Raw genomic sequence first — 26,149 nt, 5'->3', positions numbered from 1 at the left:
CTGATCTGGGTGTGGCAAATTGCATGAGAGAAGTGTCTCCCAGCTAGATGCTCCAAGACACTGTTCAAACTACTATCAGGAAGAACAAGGAACTTTTTTTTTTAAATTGTGCTTTTAAATTTCATCATTGAATGTTGGCAAAAGAAAGAAATAAAAAGCATGAACTTGACAGATGACTACAGCAAGGAGGAGTGGACAGCATCCATACGCTGTACAAATGAACCTGACAGTGGACAGCATTCATACGCTGTACAAATGAACCTGACAGTGGATGGCATCCATACGCTGTACAAATGAACTGTTTGATCATCTGCTGCCACTCCCTAGGAAGCTATCTATCGATCTGGCAGGGAAGTCAAGATCTACATTGCCCAAAGCAGACCCCATAAGACATACTGACCAGATCAAGCTGGCAGAGCTACAAAGCCATACCTGAGTATCCGGGCCCGGTTTTCCCTTGTGCACGTCCCCTGTTTCTAGGTCTTCGAAGTCCCCATAAAGCTCCTCTGAAAAAGAACATTTACATGTCTGTCTGTGACACTAGCACCGCCCACCCTGGCCGACCCTGTGCTCTGCATTCCAAACTTCATCTCTGTTATTTCCATCACTATACATGAGTCTTAAACTTACATGGCCTTAAAAAATTTTTTTTCTCACTATCTGCTTAGGAAAAGTAAACAGATCCGAGACTTAAACCTCACTTAGCGAAGAACTATCTCTCATGTCAAAATAACAGACACTGTATAAGAGACATAAGTGCAGCCATGAAGGTCAGCTCCAAAGCATGTCAAAGAGTAAGTGAAGGGACAGCCTGACGGCAGCCCATGTGAAGTGTCTCAGAGCGGACAACACAACAGAGGGCACCGTGCCTGGGGAAAGCTAAGACTACATAAGCACAGAACCTGGAACAAAACTGGAGCTCAACACAAGGTTGAGCTCATACGAAGAGCTCATTAATTCATCTATTCGCTCACTGTAGAGCTCTGGGTTCAGTTACAGGCTGTCCTCTCTAAAATACACAAGTTAAGAATGCCTTGGGACGGGTGACATTTACTGTTGTTAAGACATATTCACATAACAGATAGAAAGCTCTTATTTAAAATAAAAACAATAAAATTTAAGTATATAACTAGAACTGTGTTGGAAATTTACACACTAAAAAAAAAACCAATAAAATATAACAGGGCTAGTGACACAGCCCAGTAAGCCTGAAGACCTGAGATCAGTCCCCAGGACCCCCAGCTCCTACAGGCTGTCTTCTGTCTCCACACACATGCTAGCCATGTAGGAGCTTTATGATGTCACCAGGGGCACAAAAGGAACATCAGCAAGCAAACACTGCTTTCTTTCATAACGGCTTTCTGAAACACTGGGTCCAGCACACCTGACACCCACTTCTGGCCTTCAGGGGCACCCGGCACACACATGCACATACACACATGAGGCAAAGTATTTATACAAGGAAAACTAAGAATACATTTACAAAAATTTCTAAATAAAATCTAAACCCCAGCCCAAAGTTTATATATAATACTCAACGCTGAATGAAAGCAATAAAACAGATGCTAAGGCACCTGCTTATGGGCACACGAACAAAATGACCTTCAGAATAAAAATGGTAATTGTGGACTACAAAAGGTGATCCAAGAGTTATCTGAAAATCCTCTCTCTCTCTCTCTCTCTCTCTCTCTCTCTCTCTCTCTCTCTCTCTCTCTCTCTCTCTCTCTCTCTCTCTCTCTCTCTCTCTCTCTCTCTCTCTCTCTGTGTGCGTGTGTGTGTGGTGGGATACCGGGAATGAACTCAAGGCCTTTGTATGTTAGATGAGAACTCTATTACTGAGATGCATTCCAGGCTTTTTCCATTATGAGTAGGAGGAAAGATCTCAAAATGTTAACGATCTTTTATGTGCAGCAGACTTTTAGTATTATATGTCCTTTCTAAAACCTTCTGCTATTGATATGTACCTTTTACTTCAAACTTTCCATGACTATTACATTTACTAAAACAAACATGTTGAGGACAACCCCCACCCACATTCATATAATTTATTTATAACAAAACCTGGAGGAGGTTTCTCACTTTCCTTTAAAGTCCCCATAGAGCAAATGTGGGGGTTTTATCTGTCAGTTCCCCACAGCATTCACAATGGACTAAACTTCAACCTGACGATAGCATTAAAGAAAGCATGAAGCAAGAATGGCTGCTGGTAAAGTCCCTGTACTTGCAAGTTCAAAGACGTACATTCTCTTCCCAGAATTCACGTAAACAAAGCCAAGTGTCTAGCAATCCCAGTTAGAGAGGAGGATCCCTGGGTCTTGCTGGGCAGCCAGCCTAACATACTTAGTGTTAGTGAGTTCAGGGAAATAAGAGAGCAGGACTAAAGGTACAAACAAATGGGCCGGCAGTGCCTGAGGAAGGAACACCACCTGAGAAACGACACCTACGGTGGCTGTCGCTGCTTCAGAGGCGTGTGCACGCTCAAACATACAAAGGAAACACGCAGCCCTTACTTACCATCTGCTGCTAGGATCTTGGCGGCATCTTTCTCATCTTCCCACTTCCCCGTCACAAAGCAATCTCTGATACTGTTCATAACCTTACACAGAAAAACCAGCTCTTAGTTGACTTACACAAAACTGTTGTTGAGAAATGAAGAGCAGACAATCGCCTCTAAATATTTCTCAGGACACTCCGCACTGTCCGCACTGGCCCTGTATTCCTAGAAGCCCAGCACCAGGGTTGTGGAGGCAGAATATTCAAGCTCAGTCTAAATCACACAGTGAGCTCTTAGTCAGCTTAGAATACACAGAGAGTGTCTCAAAAATTAATAAGAAAGGAAACACATACTTTTGTGGATACATTCATTTCACATAAGTGTGTTAGATAATTCCTACAGAGTAACAGAAAAATAATCTGCAACTTATGTATAGAAGGGACATGTACCAAGAATATATAAACTGATAAGGGAAATGTTCTTAGAAAACACAAACAACTCATAACTAAATGTGCAAATCTTCAAAATAGGAGAACAGTATGAACAGGTATAAAGACAAATAAACAGCAATCACCTGAAATAATGCTTGACAGAATTAACTATCTAAGAAATGCAAATCAGTACCATGACATTTCATACCTTCTAACGTGACTAAAACAAAAAAAAAAAAATGAACAAAATAACTCTTAAAGACGTAAATAAACTAGAACCCACAAATAACGCTGGTGGGAATAAAAAATTGCACAACTGCTTTTTAAAACAATGGATACTGGTGTAGGAGGATCTTCTGTCTATGTGTCTATGTGTCATTGGTTAAATAAAGAAGCTGCCTTGGCCTTTTGATAGGCCAGCCCTTAGGTGGGTGGAGTAGACAGAACAGAATTCTGGGAGGAAGAAGGCAGTGTGGCAGATGCCATGGCTCTCCTCTCCGAGATGGGCACTGGTTAGACTCATGCTGGTAAGCCACAGTCAAGTGGCGATACAGATTATTAGAAATGGGTTAGATCAATATGTGAGAGTTAGCCAATATGAGGCTAGAAATAATGGGCCAGGCAGCAATTTAATTAATACAGATCTCTGTGTGATTATTTCGGGGGTTAAGCGGCCGGGCGCTGGGAACACAGCCCGTTGCTCCCTTTTACTACAGGATACTATGAGGGAAAAACTTACTTTCTCTAATCTTATCGCCAGTAACTAACATATTGTCCTGATACAGTTTTGTATATAACACTGAGATTAACAAGATAAGCAATTACATGATTTTTCTAATTTTGTTCCTTCAGATTCAACCAAGGACTAATTCTCTAGGAGGAATGTAGTTAAAGATATAAATAGATAAAGAACACGAAATTGAGGAGAGACAGTGCAGGGTGGATATGATCAAAATACATTGTATACATACAGAAAATTATCAAAGAATAAATATTATATCAGGTTCCCTAGCCACCTTTCCTAAGAAAATGACTTCTTCCCCTTCCCCACTCTTCTGCCAACCAGCAGCCATGTGCAAAAAGAACAAGCCTAGTTCTAGACCTGAACCTTCTTCACCTGAACCACATCCACCTAGTAAGTCTGTTCTTCTCTTTGCCATCTGTGCAGACTAGTTAGCTCTATGTCATCTTGACACAAGTCATTTGGGAAGAGGGAGCGTCAATTGAGAAAATGCCTGTAAGCCAGTTTTGGATTGATAATTGATATGGGAGGGCCCAGCTCACTGTGGGCAGTGCCACCCCTGGGCTGGTGGTCCTGGGTGTTATAAGAAAGAATACTGAGCAAGCCATGGGGAGCAAGTCACCAGGCAATTCTCCTCTTCAGTCTCTTCATCAGTTCCTGCTTCCATGTTCCTGCCTTGAGTTCCTGCCCTGACTCTTTGGATATGATGAACTGTGAACCCTTCCTCCCAAGCTGTTTTTGATCATGTGTTTTACCCCAGCAATAGAAATCCTGCAAATACAAAGGCCAGTTCTAGACCAACATCCACACACCCTCTTTGTTACTGAGACACCTCTGCTGAGTAAGTCACTTCCTTCCTCTCCCACCCCCCTGCATTCATTCCCCCTTCAAAAAAAAAAAAAAAGCAAAACAACAACAAAAACTGGTTATCATATCCACACCCACAAGCCTAGCTCCAGATCCACGGCCTTTGAACCTGCTTTCTTCAAGAGCCATCTTTGACTGGTGAGACACTCCTTTCCTCTCCCATCTTTCCATCTGCCCATCGCCATCGCTGCACCCACAGGCCTAGCCCTAGACCATCGGGAGCCATCTTTATGTGGTTTAACTACATAGCTCATCCACTGATTTTGTATGACCTGACTCGGGCCATACATCTGCACTGACCCAATTCAAGGAAGGCCAGATTTTCACTTTCAGACATACAACCAAAGAAAGAAGTCCACATGCCCAGGTCAAATCCCCACAGCCAGCAAAAATAACATGAATGGCCATTACAGCATATTTCCCATCAAACCCAGTAGTCTTACTGAAGTGTTCTCTATTGAGAACTACCTAGGTGAACCCCAGGATACAATTTAAAAGCACAAGCATACACTTTATCAAAAAAGTCAAGGAATTTAAAGGCATCATCAAATACTTCATTACGCTCCACGAGGGGAATGAGAAACACCTGAGTGATGTCCAAGAAAATACAAATACATGGATGAATAAAATGATGAAGATAATTCACAATTTAAAAGCTGAATTCAATAAAGAGAAACACCGAAGTAAACACACGTTGAAATGAAGATGGAATTAAAAAATCTCAATATCCTGATTAGAAAACTGCAGGGAAAGTCTGGGAAGTGAATGAATCAAGCAGAAGGCAGAACATCAGGACTTGAAGATAAAGGAGAATCTGGATGAAAGAAGCAAAGAAAATGAAATAATATTGAAGCACAGGAAAGGAACATTCAGGAAATGTGGGACACTATCAAAAGACTAAATCTTCTAATTATAGGCATAACTGAGGCAGAAGAATCCCAGATCTTCAACAAGATCACAGAAGCAAACTTCCCCCAAATTAAGGAAGGACACACCCATACAGACATAGGAAGCACACAGAACACCAAACAAAGCCAGAAAAGAAACACCCCACAGCATATCATAGCAAAAACACTAAAGATACAGAACAAATAAAAAATCCTGGAAGCTGCCAGGGAAAAAAACACAAGTCACATATAAAGGAAAGCCCTTCAGAAAGGCCCTGTTTTAACCCCAGGAAGGACTTCTCAGAGATGACCTCTCACCTCTGGAGCGTGCACTCTAAGCTCTAAAGCCATGGCTACCAACCAAGATCATGTACTTGGTAAATTATCTGCTGTCGGTAAGAAAGAAACTAATTTTCCATGATCCAAACCTTAAAAAATTAATTTCTAACAACAAAAAAATGCTCAACAGAATACTGGAAGCAAGACTCCAAACTGAAGAGAAGAACAAACACAGCCAAGAGACTTAGGAAGGAAACAAAGCTAAAATTAATGAAATACAAAGTACAACGAAGAACACAAATTAGCAGGAAAAAAGCAACAAACTGACTGCAAGATACACGATACACACACACACACACACACACACACACACACACACACACACACCTTTTAAATAATAGCTCTATTCAATTTTCTGAACTCTTCAACCAAAAGACACAGGTTACCTAAATGGATTAAGAAACAAAACCCAGGGGTCTAAACAGTTGGTTCAGCAGTGAAGAGCACTGGCTACTCCTTTGGAGAACCCAGGTTCAAGTCTCAGCACCTACATGACAGCTCACAGCTGTCTTTACCTCTAGTGCAGGGGATCTGACACCCTCACCCAGACATACATGAGGCAAAACATTAAGGCACATAACATAAAAAGTTAAAAACAAAACAAAACAAAATCCATTTATCAATCATCTTAGGACACTCAGCTTTAAAGACACCAATTGAAGTGAAAGGTGGTTCTAAGAAAATGAGATCAAGAAGTAGGCAGGCATGGCCATCCTAGTATCTGACAAACTAAAACTAATCAGAATAGACAAATAAGAACACTTCATTGTAATCAAGGGATCAATTAATCAGGAAAACTCACACGCATCAAACTCTGCTGCGCCCAATGTGGCTCAGCAGCCACAGGAACAAGCACTGACAGGACTTCCAGAGGACCTGGGTTCAATTCCCAACACCCATATTGTGCCTCCTAAGGGTTCCCTGGGATCTGATGTCTGCTCACCTTCACAGGCACCAGGCCCACACACAGACATATGTGCAGACAAAATATCCATACACACAATTTTTTAAGTCTTAAATAAAAAAGAAAACAAACTAATGACAAAGATTAACACAAACCCAATTACTGTAGGTGATTTCAATACCCCACTTTCTCTAATAGACAAAAAATAACAGAGAAACCTCAGACTCAAACAGCTCTAGCAGATATCGACAGAATGTTCCACCCAAATGCCAAACATATTTCAGTCAGCAGCACATGGAAGCTTTTCTAAAACAGGCCACATACTTGGTCACAAAACAAGCCTTAACAAATACAACTCCATGTATTCTAATCAATATTACACAATAAAGGGTGATAGCAAAAAAAAACCTCCAGAAAATGCATAAACTCTAAATTCATGGAGATTAAACATCTCATTACTGAATAATGGATAGGTCAAAAAAGACACAAGATATTCATGGAACTAAATGACTATGAAAACAACACAGCAAAACCTCTGGAACACATAAAAAGCAGTTCTAGGAGAGAAGTTTAGAACCTTGAGCATCCATTAGGTCAGAAAATGGTTTAATGATGCAACTCAAGAAAAACACAAACCAAACCCAAACCCAGCAGATGACAGGCAAGAAATAATAAAAATCAAAGCAGCAATTAATGAAATGGAAACAAAGAAAACACAAAGAATCAGTGACTCTAAGGCTGGCCGGCTGAGAAAGGCAAGGACAACAGATTCTTGACCCAACTAACCAAAGGGAAAAAAGGAGACCCAAATTAATGAAATTAGAGGTAAGCATCGAAACATGACAACAGATACAAAGAAGTCCAGAATATTTTAAGGAAATACTTTAAAAATCTGTACTCTGGAGCCTGTCCTGGAGCTAGCTCTTGTAGACCAGGCTGGCCTCGAACTCTAAACTACAGGGAAACCCTGTCTCGAAAAACAAAAACAAAAAAAAAAAAAAAAAAAAATCTGTACTCTGTTCAAGTTTGAAACTTGAAAGAAATGGATAAAGGATGAAAGTTAAAACAAGAGGAGGGGGGACCCCAAAAGGCAGCAATGCTTTCACACCAGCAGTGGAACATTTCCTCTCCTGCTCACAACACAAGTACGGAGTCCAACTAAACTCAGAACCTGCTCCTGCTTGTGTGACAGAAACACGGATGTGATGTGGGAAACAACCTGCTAGAGGACAGATGTGCAACCCGACACCAGTCTTCGTCTTCTTGCAGCAGCGGCTGCCCAGCATTACCTCCTCCAGATCCCAGTCGCGAGGCGCCTCCACAGGGAACCGAGAGCAGTCCAGAGAGTCAGCCTTGTGCTTACACCCGCCGCGATCCGGCTGGCTGACACGGAACAGCCCTCCAAGTTCTTCTACAGCATCTCCATCGTCATCTTCATTATCCTCTGTCACTAAAGAGATCACCATAAGGGAAAGATGAAAATAAAAACTTCAATCCTAGGACTCATTGCCCTGAACTAGTTAATATCTTAGAATTCAAGGAATTATAGTCCCTGCTCGTTACAGACATGTTGTGTCCTGGCCCACTCACCCACAAAAAGTCAAAAGGCCAAAAAACTTCCCCTTAATGTGTCTTATCCTCTTGCAAAGCAGCAGCAAGAGAACTGGGGAGTGAAATATTGGAGGTTGGGGTAGGGAAGACATTTAAAAGAACACATCTTACAGAAGATTTTCTATGCAGAGCTCCCTTATAACTTACTGTCACTGAATGTCTGCAGACAAAATCTACATGAAAATCAGTTCAGATCCCTCTCCAATTTTCTTATCACAGGGGCAACTTATTTCTGTACTTTTTCCCAAAGAGAACTATAAACGAGTCTAATAAACTATAAAAATTAGTGAATACAGGCAAAGAAAATACAGTTCTCATTCTTACAGGGGGGGGGGTTCAACTTTCATAGGCAGAAATATGTTCCTAACATTAAATTTAACAAAATAAATCCCACAAAGGACTTTATAAGATGATATAATGGACAATATTCTCATTAAAACTTTCATGCCAACTGAACAGCATAAGACCAATTTATGGTCCTTGTGACATGATTATAAGCATCTGCCAAAGCCAGCAAAAGGCTCGGTAGGGGAGGATGCTTGGCATGCAAGTCTGGTGACCTGAGTTGGATCCTGGAAACCCATAAAAGGGTAGAAAGAGAGAACCAACTGCATACATTGTCCTCTAACCTTCACTCATATCCTTGGCACTGGAACTCTCCAATACCATAAGTGTGTACACGTGTACACACACACACACACACACACACACACACACACACAATTTAAAATCTGTTTTTAAAATGTCTGGTAAATATACAGAAGCTTATAGCCAGAAATAACGGATGTCAAAAGTATAATCCCAATCTTTGTATTGATGACCTCATTTCCTTTTCAGAAAATAATCGAAGACTTAAAACATTATGAGCTCTGGGCAGAGTTCTTTACCTGTCCCATACACCAGCTTTCGAAGATTTGGAGCTGCTTGTTGCTGTCTCAGAAAGGCCTCTGCTGCCTTCCTGGAAAGATCTTCCTTCCACTTGAGGGCACCTGAAAGACCAACACCCAGTTACACCTCCTCACTGACCAGGGGTCACTCATCCTAAAACACACCCATGACATATTCAAGTGGTTAACAGCCCAAGGAGCAGACTGAAAATGTGAGCATCCTACAGACAACAACAGTGTGAGGGTGCGGGCGCTCTGTGGAGCATTTACCTGACGTTTCTACAGAGCTGCTGTTCTCTTCCTTGTGATCCTCTTCCTCTCCGAGTAAGTTTTCAATGTCACTGGTCTCATCAACCAGGTTCTCTGACTCGAGTTTCTGCCCACTGCCCCCGTGATGACTTGCAGGCTTTCCCCTGACAATGCCTCTGCATTCTGAGTCTTCCTCCTCTGAACTCAGCTCGGAGGCTTCAGACTCGTCTTCAGATGGACAAGCCTCTTCGGCTGTACAGTGACCAGAGTCAGAAGTGGTGAGGGCTGCTTTTGTCACTAGGGACGGCTTCTCTCCATCCAGACGGTCCCTCCACTGATGAGATGCTGACAGTCTTGCCCCACTGTCTCCTCCAACAGATTTGGAATCCCCATCGTCTCTCTCTCCTGCAGAAGAGTCTCCATCTTCACTGCTTTCGTCCGCTTCCTCTGCTGCCTCCTCTTCCCCAGAGCTCCTCTCGAGATCGTCGTCGCTATCAGCAAACGCTGGCAAGTCCGCATCGCTATCTTCTTCCTGCTCCTCGAGTTTTGGCCTTTTGCGTCCCCTAACAGACATGTATTTACAGTCGGTGGTTTCAGCCCCGTCCTCTTCCCCTTCAGCTTCGTCGTCGCTGGAGCCATTTTCCATTCTGTCCCCTTCACACATTTCTTCATCCTCACTCTCTTCATCTCCAGACTCATCTTCCATGTCCTCAAAAATGGCTTTCCGACGTACGCGGCCAGTCTTTACGTCCAGTTGCTTTTCCTCTTTTGGCATCCACAGCCTGTATTTCAAATAAATAAAAGCTAATTCAAACTGTACAACAGTTATTCTAGAAATGTCAACCGACTGTGCAGAGGAATGGGAGGCTGAGGCAGGAGGGTTCAAGGTTCTAGTCTGCCTGAGCTCATCATAGTAAGGTAAGACTACGTGGGCAACTTAGTAACTCAGTGAAACCCTGTCCCCAAAGAGACGTTTAAAGAAAAATGGACTGAGGAAGTTTGTTGGTAGAGCTCTGACCCAGACTGTGCAGGATCCTACATTACTGAAGGAACAGCACCGTCACTGTCCCAAAATGGTGACAAACCACTAACAAGAAAACTCACCTAGATGCCTAATGGCACGCTGGCAAAGCACTAAAAGCACTAACAGAACAAACAGAACCACGCCTATTTCAGGAAGACTATTTGAAAGGGAAATGAGTATTTAGTACATCTTCAAAAACTGACTCCAGGTCCAATGAACAGTGCAAGCCTGGGTCACCCTGTTGTGTCAGAAAGTACTATGCCTATGCTCACAGTTAACGGGGATAAGCCTAGAAGACACGGGAAACTCAACACTGAGGGTCACATCTGGGACCATGCAAGCATCAGAGAAAAATGACAGTAATGGGATGGTAACAAAGTCCAGAGTCAGCAGTGATACAGACAGCATCAGGAAGGGGAAACGCTTGGTTAGAGAATGACTACTGGACAGAGTTCTGAACACAGCTCTGGGCAGAGTTTGTAGAGCACGATGACACAGGCTGAGGAGACGCCTCAGGAGTTCAGAGCATTCACTGATCTCAGAGAAGACGTGGTTCCATTAATTGGTACAGTATTATTGACATGGTAAAGTTATGAGATAAAATTAAAATTAAACAAAGCTATTCAATGTGCTACATTTAAAATGGTGACACCATCAATTATAAAAGACTACAGTATACCATAAGACAATTCCTTAAGTCAGAAACACAAATAACAAGACAATGACTATATAAAGAAAATGCTTAAATTATAAAAGTATTAAATAAGAGTTATGTATGTGTGTGCCTACAGCATTTATGTGTACCAAGAGCACGTAGGTGGCCAAGCCTGTCAGAGGATGTCAGAGGCATTTGTGAGGCAATAGCTGTGGGTGCTGGGCACTAAACCCAAGTCCTCTGCAGAAGCAGGATGTGCTCTTACCCACTGAGCAATCTCTCAAGCCCTGGGAATAATGACTGCTAAATGAACTCTTTAATTTTTCAAGTTACCATGCTAAGCAATAATGCACAGTATAATAAATAATACTATACATAGTCTACCATTTTCAAAACGATTATAAGCCATGAGTAGAACAAAACTCAATGTTCAGCAAACACCCACCAAGTACAATGGCACATAAGCTCCCAATCCAGGCTGAAAAATGAGCCACGTTAGTGGCTATCTACCATGGTGACAAAACAACGTATGGAAGCCCTTCAGAGAGAGGGCATGTGCCTTCGAATGGGACCTAAATAAGCAGCTACACAGCGCTCGGGAATTTGTCACTAAAAGATAGCCAAGTGGTCTCCTAGAAAAATAAAAGCAATCAATAGTAAAGTTTGTGTAATATTTGAGTAAAATTCTGAATATTTCTGTTGAAAACAAGTCTTATATTTTATATGAGAAAATATGTAATGCTACATAAATGAAAAACTGACAAGAAGCACATGAATATACACAGTAAACCAAAAAACCTGGGGTCAAATTACATCAAAATAAAGTCTGATGGTGGAATGGTAATGTAATTTTTACTTTAACTTTTTAAAATTAAAAAATTAGAAAAGATCTAATAACATGGGTCACTGGGTAAAGAAAGGCACTTGCTGCCAAGTCTGACTTTCTGAGTTTGATTCCTGGCACCGACACAGTAAACAGAGATGCACACACGCACACACAAATGTTTAAAAAAAATTAAATAGAAAACTTAGAAAAATTGTAGACTTACCCTTGATTATCTATATCTTCTGACCCCAGAGGTTTGGAATCAGAAAAAAGTGTCACTCTGCTTGAAGCCATCTTGGCATCGATACTGGCATGGGTGGAGATGAGACTCTGGACCAGTTCATGCGTAGGGCCTGCTTCCTCCTGCCAAAGCCAGGGAAAAGGTGCAAGTGAGGAGAGCACAGCACTCTGGAGACATGCTGGTTTCATCATTCCTCAAAATTACCCTAAACTTGGGCTAGAGACAGCTCCACAGTTCCAACAGCACACTGCTCATGCAGAAGACCTGAGAATTCAGTTCCCAGCACAGCGCACACACCAGGAGGCTCACAGCTGCCTGTAACGCCAGCACCAATACTCGACAGCTCTGCCTCTGTGGCCACCTGAACACACACATGCACGTATGTACACAGACGGACACACACATGCATGTATGTACACAGACGAACACACACACAAATAATAAATACAATGGTATATTATTTATGTTATAACAAATAAAGCTTGCCTGAGGATCAGAGGGCAAAGCAGCCAAACTAGTCAGCCATACAGACCTTTAATCCCAGGACACGAGAAACAGAGGCAGAGGGATCTCTGTGAGTTCCCTCTGGGGTACAAAAGAATGAATCTAAGAAAAATAAAGCTCACATGAAAGTGATCCCAGCACTTCGGATCCCACACCTTTTATTCCAGCACTAGGGAGGAGAAGACTGGCGTGGTATGGCTGGGCAGAGAAATGAATATAAAGGGGAAACAGGAACTCAGTGGAATGTAGAGTCTGAGGTTGGTGGAAAGTATTGCTGGATTGCCCCTTGTTTGTCTGAGCCTTGGTAGAGTTAAGGTCTCTCTAGTTGTTGGCTGCTTTGCTTCTCTGATCTTCAGGTTGAATCCCAGTATCTGTCTCTGGGTTTTTATTATTTGTGCTACAAATAAATCTTTTTAAACATTCTTATAGTTCTAAAAACCTTTTTCACTGTCTCAAGAAAGAGAAGAAAATCTTGCAACAAAGCTTAGACTTGACCCCCAACACTGCAAACACTTCTCAGTTCATGTAGTCCATCAGTCTGGTAACCATGGCCCTAGCTAGGAAAACTCCAAGTCTCAGCTCTACAGACAAGAACAGTTTTAATCCCATGAGATTATATTCCAAGAACTAACAAAAACCTCAAGTCCCCATGACTTCCAAGGCTCAGGGAAGACCGTGGAATACGGGGTGGAGGAATGTAAGCTGGGGAGCAGGAATAGTGCTGTGTAACACTCCTCTGCACACAGCATGGCCATGGTACTCATGAACCGACAGCTGCTGTGCTGAACTGCACAAGGCAGAGCTGCCAACGTTCACACTTGGGCTGGGGAGGGATTCATGAGGCACCATCCCTCCCTGAGGAGCAACAGACTGTTAATGGCTGCTGAATGGGGAATCTTTGCTATTGCTGTTTAACTTATAAGCGTGTAAGGGTGTTTTGTCTGCACACTCTCATCTGTGCATGCCTTTATGACTGCAGAGGTCAGAAGAGGGCAATGCTTTCCCTGGAACTGGATTAAGTCAGTTGTGGGCCACCATGCAGGTGCTGGGAAGGTCCCAGGTCCTCTGGAAGAACAGGTAGTGCTCCTAACCTCTGTAGTCTACATCCAGTAAATAACTCCAAACCTATTCTCATATAAACACCCTGATTAATTTCAGTGGGTCACTATAAAAAATGACACGCTGAGAAAAGCTTTAGCAGGAAAGGGACAAGGGAGGAAGCAAGTGTGAGAACTGCCAGTCTCCATCACACACACACGCTGGAACTAGTGTGAGAATTGCCATAGTCCATCACACACACACACACACACACACACACACACACACACACACACACACACACTGGAACTGTCAGAGAACGTACTGAAAAGATGTCCAGCAGGAGTGTGAGGGCGACAATGACTGAAACATCATATACACATATATAAAACTGTCAGAGAAATTTTTCAAAAGAACAAAAGTACCTCAAATGTCTTACACTTACACACATACCCGGCTCTAACCAAGGGAAGAGAAAGTTCAACAGGAAAAAGAGGGAGGACAAACAACACAGTATGTTTAATAAAACCTCAAGAAATCATTATTTTTTATATTTACATAAAATTACACACACACACACACACACACACACACACACACACACACAGAGTAAGAGGCATGGCACTTAGACTGACAATGTTCTTCACAAGAACCACAGACTAACCAAAACCCCAGTACTCAGCATGAAAAACAAAAAACCTCCATGTGAGTTGCTGGTCAGGGAAGCCCAAGTGACTCCCAAAACAATCCAGGCTATCGTTGTTGCCCTTGGTTGCCTCTCAGAGGTTGAAGGTAAGTTCCTATTGCTGAAGACAATGCGGACTCAGGACACAGAACCTAGAGGATTGAAGCTGGATCCAACCTAAAAGCTCCTTCCTGAGGTCCAGTCATCACAGTACCAGAAAATACTAAGCAAGCCACAAAGGAAGGGAAGCAATGAATAGTCCTACCCGGCTGTGATGCCTATGAACCAAACAATGACAATCTGTCCCTAAGAGTGTAATACTGGCACTCTTATCTGGGTGATAAAGGTCTGCTCAACAGGAAGGAAACCATGCTTGGTACTGGAAAGCTAACCAACTAGGAGCTAGTGAAGTCATGGATCTTAGAGGACTTACTATCTCTACTAGCCCAGCACCATTCCCAGCTACATTCTAAATGTATCCATATACCCACAGATAAGAAGGAGCTTCTCTTTACAGCAAATGAGACCATTATAGGAACCACACTGGTCATGATGCAGAGATTAACAGATGGTGGGAGCCCAGTCTCAATGGCTGCATCTACAATACAACATCAGAGAGGGGGCAGAAAGACTGTAAGAGGCGGAGAAGCAGAGTTCTGTGGTTAAGATTATGTTTCCTAGAAAGGGCGGGGAAGCTACACCTGCTACCTCAACTGTGTGGCTGTCTAAACAAGACCTGAGCAATGACATCACTGATAATCATGCTAATGTGATGGGGGACCGTCACAAGAACCTACCCATAGACCACTAAGGAGAGAGAATCAGTCTTCCCCAGGGACAAGTCCCTGATTAATTATCCAACACAAAGTGATCATCTCTGGCTAAATACACACAAACACCATCAAATGGACTCAGTCACAGTTATATATTTATATTTACACACATGAATATATTTATAAATAACAATAATTATCAAAGAAAAATAGGCCATCAACTTGAGGGGTGGGTCATAGAAGGGACTGGAGAAAACAGAAGGAAAATGTGACTTAATTTTGATTTTAGAAGTTGTAAATTAGAAAGAATAAAAATACCACCAATTACTTACACGTCAGCCAGGGCTATGCAGAGACTCTGTCTCTCTCTCACACACACCAAAAAAAAAGAAAGAAAGAAAAACCAAAATAAGAGTATTCCAGACCTAGAAAACACTATAGTTTTCTAGAAAGAAAATGAGCATGGCAGTGGCGGTAACCACTGGGAACTTTAAATCTGAAGAGTATGAAAGTATTTTTTATTTTCTTTGTTATAATGAAAAACATCATTTATAATCAATTCTTTTTATTATAACTTGGATTAAAAGAAAAAAGCTTTAATAACTAGAAGATGAGCACAGTATTTGACAAAGACTTGTAAACAGTAATTCAGAAGAGACCCCTTCTTACCATTTCCTGAAAGCCATGGCTACCACCGAGGTCGACATAGACAGCATCCTTGTCATACAGCACACCTCCAACTCCAGAGAGCGGCGCATAGACCAGCTTCTCCTTCTCATTCAAACAGCGCTTCTTTTGCTGTTCCGGAAGAGCACAGGGGTCTGGGAGAAAACTGACATCGCTGACAGCAAAATCTCCTACGCCTGGAAGACAGAACCCAGGAAGCAAAGCACTCACAAACAAGTGTCAACTGCTGGCATCTGAAGGCTTGCACTTGACACGGAAATGCACCATAGGCAGCAGCCCCTGCTAACCAGACAATATCTGCATCCACTTAACACTCTGGCAGATGATTCACAACGGGGTTATCTCTAAAACCTCCAGATCATGTTTCTGCCTTGTTTGATAATTTTTCAATGTTCCAGAGGAACAAAACCATCCCAAGAGGAAACAAATACAAAAGAGAATACCTGGCATGTGAACCTGGCTGTTATTTTTCAGGTAGGCTCCTCGTAAATAACCATAAAGAGACACCTTTCGGTCACACTTGATGTTTGTGCGGATATCCTCAGGGTTTGTCAAATCTTCCATCCTAGAATAAAACACAATCATATGACAGGAAGGAGCACAAGAACTTCTACTTCTCGCCACATGTTGACCACTGTGTTCATGGGCCGGGAGTACAGCTCAATGGTTCAATGCTACCCAGTACATGAGGCTTGGAACTCGATCTCAAGCACCACAAGAACAAGACTTGCCCCTTAAGCACATCATTTAGAAGACTACAAATACAGAAGAATGGTTCACTGTGTTCCAGAGGACAAAGAGTAAAACCATGACTGCCTCCAACTGGCTCATATGATAATGCACTCCACAAGACACTTGAAGGGAAATGAGACCCTTATTGGGACAGGTGGTGGCGGCGCATGCCTTTCATCCCAGCACTTGGGAGGCAGGGCAGGCAGATCTCTGTGAGTTCAAGGACAGCTAGGCCTGTTACTACACAGAGAAACTCGGCTTTGAAAAAACAAAAAAATAAAGAGGGGGTGCATTATAGGCTGAGAGAACAAAACAGTAAAGCAGGGCACCAGGTGACTGGTGCTCTAGGCACATGGACATCATCACGGATGCCTCAAAAATTTTCCATTCTTCAGTTATTCAATTTGGTTTTGTTGTTGTTGCTTTTGTTGTTTTGTCTTTTTGACACAGGGTCTCTCTGTGTGTATCTCTGGCTGTCCTGAACTCGCTCTGTAGACCAAGCTGGCCTCAAACTCAGAATTCAAGAGATTCACTTGCCTCTGCCTCCTGAGTGCTGGGATAAAAGGCATGTGCCATCACTGCCTGGTTTGTTTAGGAAGGAAGGAAGAGCAAGCCAGGCAGTGGTGGCACACGCCTTTAGTCCCAGCATTCCAAGACAGATGTAAGTAGATCTCTGAGTTCATGGCCAGCCTGGTCTATAGAGCAAATTCCCAGGACAGTCAGGGCTAAAGAGAGAAACCCTGTCTCAAAAAACAAACAAACAAACAAAAAAGACAAGAAGAAAAAGAAAAATACTGGGACTCAGGCAGAGGTTTTGTGCAAGTCCTGTACGCACTGAGCTCTATCCCCAGCCCTTAGCTCTAATTATTCACCCTAGAAAGCACAGCATCTTCCAGTGACTGCATATAATAGGCTCTATCACTGATCTCTCTCACACCTTAAAGAAGCTAAAAAGAAATACATCACCAGGAGGAAATGAAAACACATAGTTTACCTGTCTGCCAGGATGTACGGATGAGATGTTTGCCATGTGAGAGGCCTAAACTTCATAACTGTAATAAATCGGCCCAAGTTGTGAATCTCTTGGTTCTGATACTCGCCATGTACCATTCCAGAAAGGTAGAACAGCTTGGCACCCTAAACATCAAAAAGAAAAAAAATGTAAAATGAATGTCAATTAAACGCCTGGTTGCCTTTGTTGGGACTTGTCATGTGAAGGTCTCACCAAAGCAAACTTCTCTCAGTTAAACACCAGCACCTGGGAAGAAGGCACTGAAGTTCCTGGGCAGAGAATGGACTCTGTGAACAATGAGCCAGAGCAGAGCGAGAAGGAGAACAGCAGCCCTGGACGAGCAGAAACTTCTGAAGAACTGCATCAAGCCATGACCAGCGGAGGGTACATGTCTCATGTATGTACAGAAGCAAGTGAGATAGACCAAGAGAACCAGAGAAAGACCATGTGGAGCAAACAGGCCAAGGACTAGATATACATGCATCCAGGGAAACCCCAGGGATTTAAGGAAGAGCTCTTCATTCTGGCTACTTTAAAGGACGACAGGTGACTCAATATCTCTTCTTCCTACCGGGTAGACTTCTGTCCAGAACCTATGCTTTAACCGCTTCTTTGTCTTCTTTAGTTGTTTGTTATGCTTGAAGGAGTCTAGATGGGTGAGAACTCCCATAATTTTAGGAAAGCCATGTACTTGACAGATGTTTAGAAACTCAAATGTCTCCATTTCAAACCCGAAGCTGGCATCTATAAGCATTAGTACCTAAAAACAGAACACAATTTCTCACACAAGTCATGAAAATACTCCATCCAGACCAAGAGTCAGCAAGTTATGGCCCATGGGTCAAATCAAGCCACACACTTGGTTTAAATAGTCAACAAAATGACACAAAAGGTATCTCCATTAATAATGTTCTCAAACTATAAAATATTAGTATTTCAGTCATTTTAAAAACATAAGGCTTAGCAAGCTTATACTAAGTTGTATTAAGAGTAACACTTTATTAATAAATCCAAAATTAAAAATACCTATCTTTAATATTAATATAGTTTGGTGGGACTAGAGAAAGAGATGGCTCAACAGTTAGAGCACTTGTTCTTGCAGAGGACCCAGGTTCAATTCCCACCACCCTCACAACCTCATAACTTAAGTTCCAAAGGACCAGATACCCTGTTCTGACTTCCACAGGCACCAGGCATGTACATAGTACATAGACTCACATGCAATCAAATCCCTTATATACATATAATAAATAAAAGAATCTTAAAAAAAAAATTGTGACCAGTACTGATAACTTTTATATTTTTGGAGTCTCTCTGGTCCAAAGGACAAAAATTTGTAGCTCTTTGACATCTAGTTAAATTAAATATACACACACATAAGTCACAAAATTCAGGGTATCTGTTATTCTGTCATGCTAAGAGACAGCAAAAAAAGAGAAAAAAAGAAAAAAGGGGGGGGTGGATGCCCACCACCACTTTCCATTAGCTACAACAAAGAAGACCCGCCAGGCAAGTTATGTTCACCACTCAAATGACCATTATGGTAGTAATCAACTGCTTTTTGATTGAATTTGAGGCCTGTTCCACAGAACTCATGCCTAGCACTGTAAACCTGGTCAAGAGCCAGTGGCTGGGGAGGTCATAGGCTCTAAAGGAGTCTACTACTGGTGTTTTCTAAAAAAACAGTGCCCGACCGTCTTCTCAATGGTTATGTTTAGCCAGTTACAGTGATGCACACCTTTAATCTGGAAGACAGAGACAGGCAGATTTCTGAGTTTGAGGCTAGACTGGTTTACACAATGAGTTCTAGGCCAACACACAGGGCTCATAATGAGATCCTGTATCAGAAATCAAAAAAATACAAATCAGATTAGTCGATCTCAAGATCTTTTCCGGGGATTCTTTTTGCAATGGGTGGCAGTTAACATAGATTCACTGCTGGTCAAAGTGCTAAGAATAATGACTGTAGAGTGCCTGGCCATAAACAGGACATTGGTATCACTGTATTCCCTTCACCACGGCTCAGCAATACTGCAAAGCACAGGGTGAAAAGGTAAAAGCCAGACGACGGGGAAGAATGTGCTCAAGAACTCACTGTCTGTGATTACCTGGACTCATGCATGGAGTTCCGCCCCCTCTCAGACTACATGCAGCAATGGATACTGAGAGGGGCAGCGGTGATGAATTGCTGCCGTTCCAATAAATAACCAAAGTCACACAAGCAGTCATAATTAAACACTGTGGGTCAAATAAATCACTAACTAAATAAATATAAAGACATCAGCCAAGCATGGCGGAGCACACCTTTAATCCCAGCACTCTGGAGGCAGAGGCAGGGGGATCTCTGAGTAGATACAGAGAAATCTTGTCTCAAAAAAAAAAGAAAAAAAAGGTGAAAAAGAGAGGGGGGGGGGCTCATTCCAAGACAAATTACTTAGCTGATGGGAGCCTCAATTTCATCATGTAAAGCACACATGATACCTGAATGAGCACACTGATGCTATGTGAGCTATCAGTACAGTGCCTAGGGAGAGTTCCAGAAAAGGCAGGCGCTGTGAGAGCAAGTGTGTGTGTGTGTGTGCATTAATATAATCTTGCCATATGTGTCTCTGTGTATACATAATCTTGTCCATTGCTTTCTCAACCCTATGGTTTTACAATATATTCATTACGCAGATTTCATTTTTATGACAGTAACAATATCATAGTTTCAATCACTTCTGCTCATCTTTCCTTAACAATCACAAGTACTTCCCTGCAAATGAGATAGATAACCCATCTCACTGCCACACTCTCCACTGGGATCCCAGGCCACCTGACCAACTTACCAGATCTGCCACTTTAGCTAGATCAATCATCACATTGATGTCACACCCACATTCAATAATGGTAAGTCTGCGCTTTTTACCTGTAAGTACAAAGAAAATTTTACCTTTTAAAAATCTTGAAAATGCACTGTCATTAGCTCTATAATGACCATGCTTTTAACTGAACCCAATAAAACATCATACACCTCTATAGGAATGTGATAGTTCATTTTTATGGCCAAAATTATCAAACTAGTACCAATTCCATCCTGTTTTGCTTGCACTGATCTCTCTTTACTTCTAAAAATATACAACTGCACCCAGATTAAAAAAAAAAAAGGTATTAAAAAAAGTACAATCCTAGATGGGGTTTATAACTACCATGATCCTGCTGAACCACAGGTCACTCTCTTATCTCCATCAAATTTTTCTATGCTCTCAATATGGCTAAAAATACCATCAAACTGGTGCAAACATGGGGAAGCAAAAAAAAGAGAATATGTGACTATGAAGCGAATGCTGAGTCTCAGAGATGAGAGACTTAAAGAAAAGTATAGATTAAAGCCTAAAAAGAAAGAGAAGAAAGATCCCACTGTGCTGAAGGAAAGAGAAGTCCCCCAACATCTCTCCTGCTTATTCTTCCAGTACAATACACAGCTGGGCCCACCATACCACATCCTTGTTGATACCAACTTCATCAACTTTTCCATCAAAGCCAAACTAGACTTAGTGCAGTCCATGATGGGCTGTCTGTACGCCAAGTGTATCCCTTGTATAACTGATTGTGTGATGGCTGAAACTGAGAAAATGGGCCAGAAGTACCGAGTGGCACTAAGAATCGCCAAGGATCCACAATTTGACCGACTTCCATGCACACACAAAGGAACCTATGCTGATGACTGTTTGGTATAGAGAGTGACTTGGCACAAGTGTTACACTGTGGCTACAGTTGATCGGGACCTCTAAGAATCCAGAAGATCCCTGGAGTTCCTACCATGTATCTTTCTAACCATAGATACAACACTGAAAGGATGCCAGATATTATGGAGCTCCTCGGTTCTAATTCTTACTTGACCAAATTTACGTGCCTTTCTTTACCAGCCTTCTCTGTTGTCAGTTAATTAAACACACTTTTTGTTGTTTTTTTAAGCAAAAAAAAAAAAAACCCATCAAACCTAACACAACAGGGTGTTCACAGGATAGTCACATGTTCCTGTACTACTACTATGTATAGAAATACCCCCAAGCTTAATAAACCAAACTGTCCGTGGACCAGTAACTTTCCCAGTTATAATGCAACGATTAAGGCTATTCTCTTCCGAAGCTAAAGAAGTATTACTCGACCACTACTGTCACAAGGCACTTTGGGTTCTACCATTATCACTGGGGGAACTGACTTCATTCTCCTCCCCTTAGGCACAGAAACCCTAATCCCAGCACTGGGGAGCCAGCAACAGGGGCATCTCTGTGAGTTCAAGGTCAGCATGGTCTACATAGCAAGTTCCAAGGGAGCCAGAGCTACACACAGAGACTCTGCTTCAAAAACAGGAAAAAACGAAAAGCACATGGATTCTCATAAAAGTAGCTTTGAGAAGCAAAGCAGACATGTGGGGGAGACGGGAGCTAACTTACTGTGAAATGAATGTGCTCACAACAACGGCACCAGTCTAAGCACACTTGGCAAAGTCAACCAGCCAGACTAAGGAGGTACACATCAACATTGTCATGTCTAAGAAGTTACAGGCAAATGGTGGTACTATCACAGAACAGCACTGGTATATACTTTCCGCTTGAGCAAACACTGAAACTCAGATATGTTATCCCTCAGGCAACAATACTTGTCCCCCTAGTTCCGAAGCAGTGCACCCTACCTGACACAATTGTCACAGGGCCTCTGATCTCAGTCAACTTCTGTCTGGTGAAATTCCGAATGAGGCACCGTATCAAAGTGCTCTTTCCAACTTTTGGGGGCCCCATCACCACTACCACTATCGGTGGAGGTTCTAGTGGAGTTCGATCAACCACTGGAATGTGATGCTTTTTTGTCTTTAAATCCTGAGTCCTATTTAAAAAAAAAAAGTTACTTTCAGAACACAAAAGACCTTAACGTGTTAAAGTTAGATTTTATAGAGAACAGATAATACACAGAAACAGTTAACTTGAATTTAATTGTTTAACTTCTAAGCTCCCCCAGTCCAAAACTATTTTGTTCTTCAGTAAAGATAAAACAGATGACTAAAAAATAAAGTTAATAATCAAACACATCATAAATGAAGACTGATTTGACTTTAAGAGAATAAAAGGCAAAGATGGAGACAGTGTATTATACAAATAGAGGTATAGGAGATAAAGCAAAAGTTCGATCAGTCAACTGGTTATTTAATTTTTGCCCTGGACCTGTTTTCTTATCCACAGAATTGGGATGAGAATAACTCCTAACCTCTACTCTTGAAAGAATTGAATTCAGGCTGGGCAGCAGTGGTGCACGCCTTTTATCTTTAATCCCAGCCCTCAGAGGCAGTGGCTGAGGCAGGAGGATCTCTGTGAGTTTGAGGCCAGCCCGGTCTTCAGAGTGAGTTCCAAGAAAGCCAGGAGAGAAACCCTGTTTTAAAATAACAAAAATAAACAAACAAAAGAATTTAATATAGTAACATTTAAAGGAAACTGCTGGATATATAGAATGTCTCCTGAAATACAACTATTTTTGTACATTAAATGAAGGATGGGGGAAGGCACCCCACATACTGTCATGGAGATAAAGTTTACAAAATTTTTCTGTGAACTAATATAAATTCTTTTCTCTTGGGTAAAAAGAAAAGGCAAAGGGCAGATGTTGGAGGCAAAACGTTTCTTTGGTTGGAGTTCTAAGACTTTAGGGAAAGTACTATGGCATGCCTATGTCCTTCAGATCTGAGATAGACTCGCAAAGCCAAATACCATCTGAGAGAGGCTCCTAGTACTTCATGAAACGGAAGAACCACCAACCCCAGGTAAACACACCTGTGAAAGGACCGAGCCATCCGCACAGCGGACTGAACGGCAAAAGCTTTAGGGTTTCTCTTCCGGGCATCCTCTTCATCGCCAAGCTGTAGATCCTGCAGGTACCGTTTCTTTTTCTTCTCAGCTTTAGGCCCACTGTGCTTCTTTCTGTGTTTCTTATGTTCTTTGGCCTCCATGGCGGCCACTTATCAACTATAAGTCTTAACCTATAAGGAACAGGGTGGCATGGTGGTGGGAAAATACTATAATCAGGGCAACATGGGGGGCGCCAGTAAATTTCATTTGTTTGTTTATGAAGTAATGATATATTTGTTCTCCGAACAGAGGTAGAACTGCCTAGCCACCTTCTTCAAATTCATTTCTTTCTTATGACATAAAGTAGAAGTGTTGCCAGCACCAATATTATCCCTTTTATTGTTTTACGTATCTTAAAACCATTGGCAGTGTTCATTTTTGCGATGACAGAAATATACGCTATGCGGTTCTCTACACAGTAGCAATCAACTACACGTGGTTACAGAGAATTTCAAACGTATCTTGAGAAACTGAAAAAGAATCTTCAGTTTTAACTAATTTTAAACCGAAACAGCCATATGAGGCAAGTGCCGACTGTACCGGACAACTCAGGCTAGCCTTTCACGTTCAGTTCCCAATGAAGTTCATAACGAAGTGGTTTTCTAAGTTAAGAGAAAACGAACATAAAAGTTTACAACAGTGCTGGTCCGACCAGTCTCGCAGCGACCGGAGGAAGCACATTTTTTCCCTACCTGTGTTCTCTTTTTGCTCGGAAAAGTGCACCCGTCAGAGCCGGCTAAGACCTAGGTCACCAGCTGGAGGGACCCCTCCCGCCCCATCTCCTCGGGGTCGGGCACCCCCCGAAGCACCTCTCCGGCGATTGGGAAACTTGCCTTCCAGCCCAAGACGCGTGGATTGGGGGCAGCCCGTCGGAGGCTTCAGGACCGACCTCACCGGGAAGAGGACTGACGGACGGCGCCTGCGGTGCTCACAGAATCGCCCAATTCTTCGGCCGCAACTGACCGGGCCCGCAAGCACGATACCGGAAGCGGAAGTTGTCCTTCGCGTGCACCCGCCGGGGGAAACCGAGAAACAGGAGAGAAAGAGAGACCGGCAAACGGACGCTATTCGGGAGAAAGCCGGAAGTAAGTTCTCGATTGGCTGAGGGTGTGCGCAGGCGCAGCAGCCGGTTTTGCCGAGTACCTCGGGTAAATCCTCCTCACTCAGCTGGAGGGACCCAGCTGCAGGACTCCGGCAGAGAGGAGCTGCGCACGCTGACTCCACGCCAGGGGTCCGGGCGGCCCTGGAGCCTCGCCCGCTTGGGTAGCAGAGGAAAGCCAGGGGGCCCTTGAGTCACCACCAGCCCCAGTTTGAAAGCTCAGAACCCCCACTGCGCAGGGCTAGTCCAGCAGCCTACCGCTCACTGTTGGAAAGGCCAGCACGGATAGTGCTTAGATTCTAAGGCTCTCTAGTGCCCTCTTGTGCCAGGTCCGACGGGCCGAGGGCAGAGCCAAAGTGTGCTTCTCTATGCTCCTGGAGAGGGCTGTTTTTGCAAGAAACATAGCCGCTTCCCATTTTCTTTGTGCTCAGCCTTTTATTCCCAGGACTCCTTCCAGTCCCACCTGAAGAAAGTCCATGAACACCCCTCCCACACACACACACACACAGTCCCAGTTCTTTGCTATAACTATGCCAGACCCAAAACGCACCCCAATCTCAAGAAGAGTAAGAAACAGGTTATTGCACCAAATATGAGTGACTGTGGCTTGGGAATGTGGATTTAGGTTCCCACCAAATGTATGTCCATGCACAACAGCTCTCACCTCAAAGGCAACATGAGCTTATTGTTCAACTGTAGTGATACTGGGCTAAAACACGCATTCAGGTTGCCTCAAACTACACTGTTTCGTTCCTCTTCATAGCATATCAACACAAAAAAATTGTAAAAGTTTACGTGGAAATGATGAGACAAAATCAAAGGTTTAGCGATTTACAGTGTGTAAGGTTTGTGCGCTTCTCTCCTCCCATCCTTTGGCCACCATTCCAGCCTTCCAGCCCCCTCCCTGCAAAATGCTCCCATTTCAGCAGGAAAGACTCTCTGAGTTCCAGACCAGCCTGGTCTACGGAGGGAGTTCAGGACAGGGAGGGCTACACAAAGAAATACTTTCTAAAAAAAAAAAAAAAAAACAAACGAACGAACAAACCAAATCAAACATCAACAACAACAAAAATAAGCCCTCTGGACACTTTATCTGCTTTTGCATTTTGCAAATCTTTTAAAAAGTCATTGTGCACTTCTTCCTGCAGGGGCTATTCTCCCCGATACTGACTCTCTCTTCCTGTCCCTTCCCAGCTTGCACCCAGAACCCACCCCCCCCCCTTCAACCTCCCGTCTTCAGGGCCATAAAATCCCACAGCTCAGCCTGTTTGGGTGCTGGGACCAGGTATTGAGTGCACCCAGGCGGGTGGGAGGTCCTCTGTTTCAATAGCCTGCCTGCAGCAAGGTAGGCCCTTTGTCAACAAATTGCTTGGCCAGCAAGGAGACCTGATTGTCTACCAGAAGATCCATCATTCATTAGGGTGAGTGAGTGCCTGAACCGAGGCAGCCGCCTGGAGAGGGACCACAGACATTCCCCAACACCCCCCCCCACTTCCTGGTCTTCCTGCAGGGGCTATTCTCCCTGGATACTGCCTCTCTCTTCCTGTCCCTTCCCAGCTTGCACCCAGAACCCCCCCCTT

At 42.9% G+C, this 26,149-nt stretch overlaps 1 protein-coding gene and 1 pseudogene across 2 annotated transcripts in view; one reads left to right on the top strand and one right to left on the bottom strand.

Moving 5' to 3' along the window:
* Bms1 (BMS1 ribosome biogenesis factor) overlaps nucleotides 1–24,475 on the bottom strand; it is a 35,906-nt gene extending 11,431 nt beyond the window's left edge. The window contains exons 1-14 of one of the 2 annotated variants that reach the window (XM_038319597.1): nucleotides 24,304–24,475; nucleotides 23,396–23,601; nucleotides 22,267–22,457; nucleotides 20,417–20,496; nucleotides 18,160–18,348; nucleotides 17,571–17,713; nucleotides 16,288–16,409; nucleotides 15,827–16,020; nucleotides 12,140–12,279; nucleotides 9,433–10,193; nucleotides 9,163–9,264; nucleotides 7,954–8,114; nucleotides 2,515–2,596; nucleotides 433–506 (exon numbers count right to left, since the gene is read on the bottom strand). In XM_038319597.1, the coding sequence (XP_038175525.1) occupies nucleotides 433–506; nucleotides 2,515–2,596; nucleotides 7,954–8,114; nucleotides 9,163–9,264; nucleotides 9,433–10,193; nucleotides 12,140–12,279; nucleotides 15,827–16,020; nucleotides 16,288–16,409; nucleotides 17,571–17,713; nucleotides 18,160–18,348; nucleotides 20,417–20,496; nucleotides 22,267–22,457; nucleotides 23,396–23,571 (2,415 nt within the window). In that variant the 5' untranslated portion in view covers nucleotides 23,572–23,601; nucleotides 24,304–24,475. The remainder of the gene's footprint in view (nucleotides 1–432; nucleotides 507–2,514; nucleotides 2,597–7,953; nucleotides 8,115–9,162; nucleotides 9,265–9,432; nucleotides 10,194–12,139; nucleotides 12,280–15,826; nucleotides 16,021–16,287; nucleotides 16,410–17,570; nucleotides 17,714–18,159; nucleotides 18,349–20,416; nucleotides 20,497–22,266; nucleotides 22,458–23,395; nucleotides 23,602–24,303) is intronic. The other variant, XM_038319596.1, reaches the window with a different exon arrangement.
* LOC119807571 lies at nucleotides 20,879–21,458 on the top strand (annotated as a pseudogene).
* Nucleotides 24,476–26,149: the final 1,674 nt, after the last annotated feature.

The sequence above is a fragment of the Arvicola amphibius genome, chromosome 2 (genome assembly GCF_903992535.2).
Source record: "Arvicola amphibius chromosome 2, mArvAmp1.2, whole genome shotgun sequence".
NCBI lineage: Eukaryota > Metazoa > Chordata > Mammalia > Rodentia > Cricetidae > Arvicola > Arvicola amphibius.
This window is presented reverse-complemented; position numbering and strand designations above follow the sequence as displayed.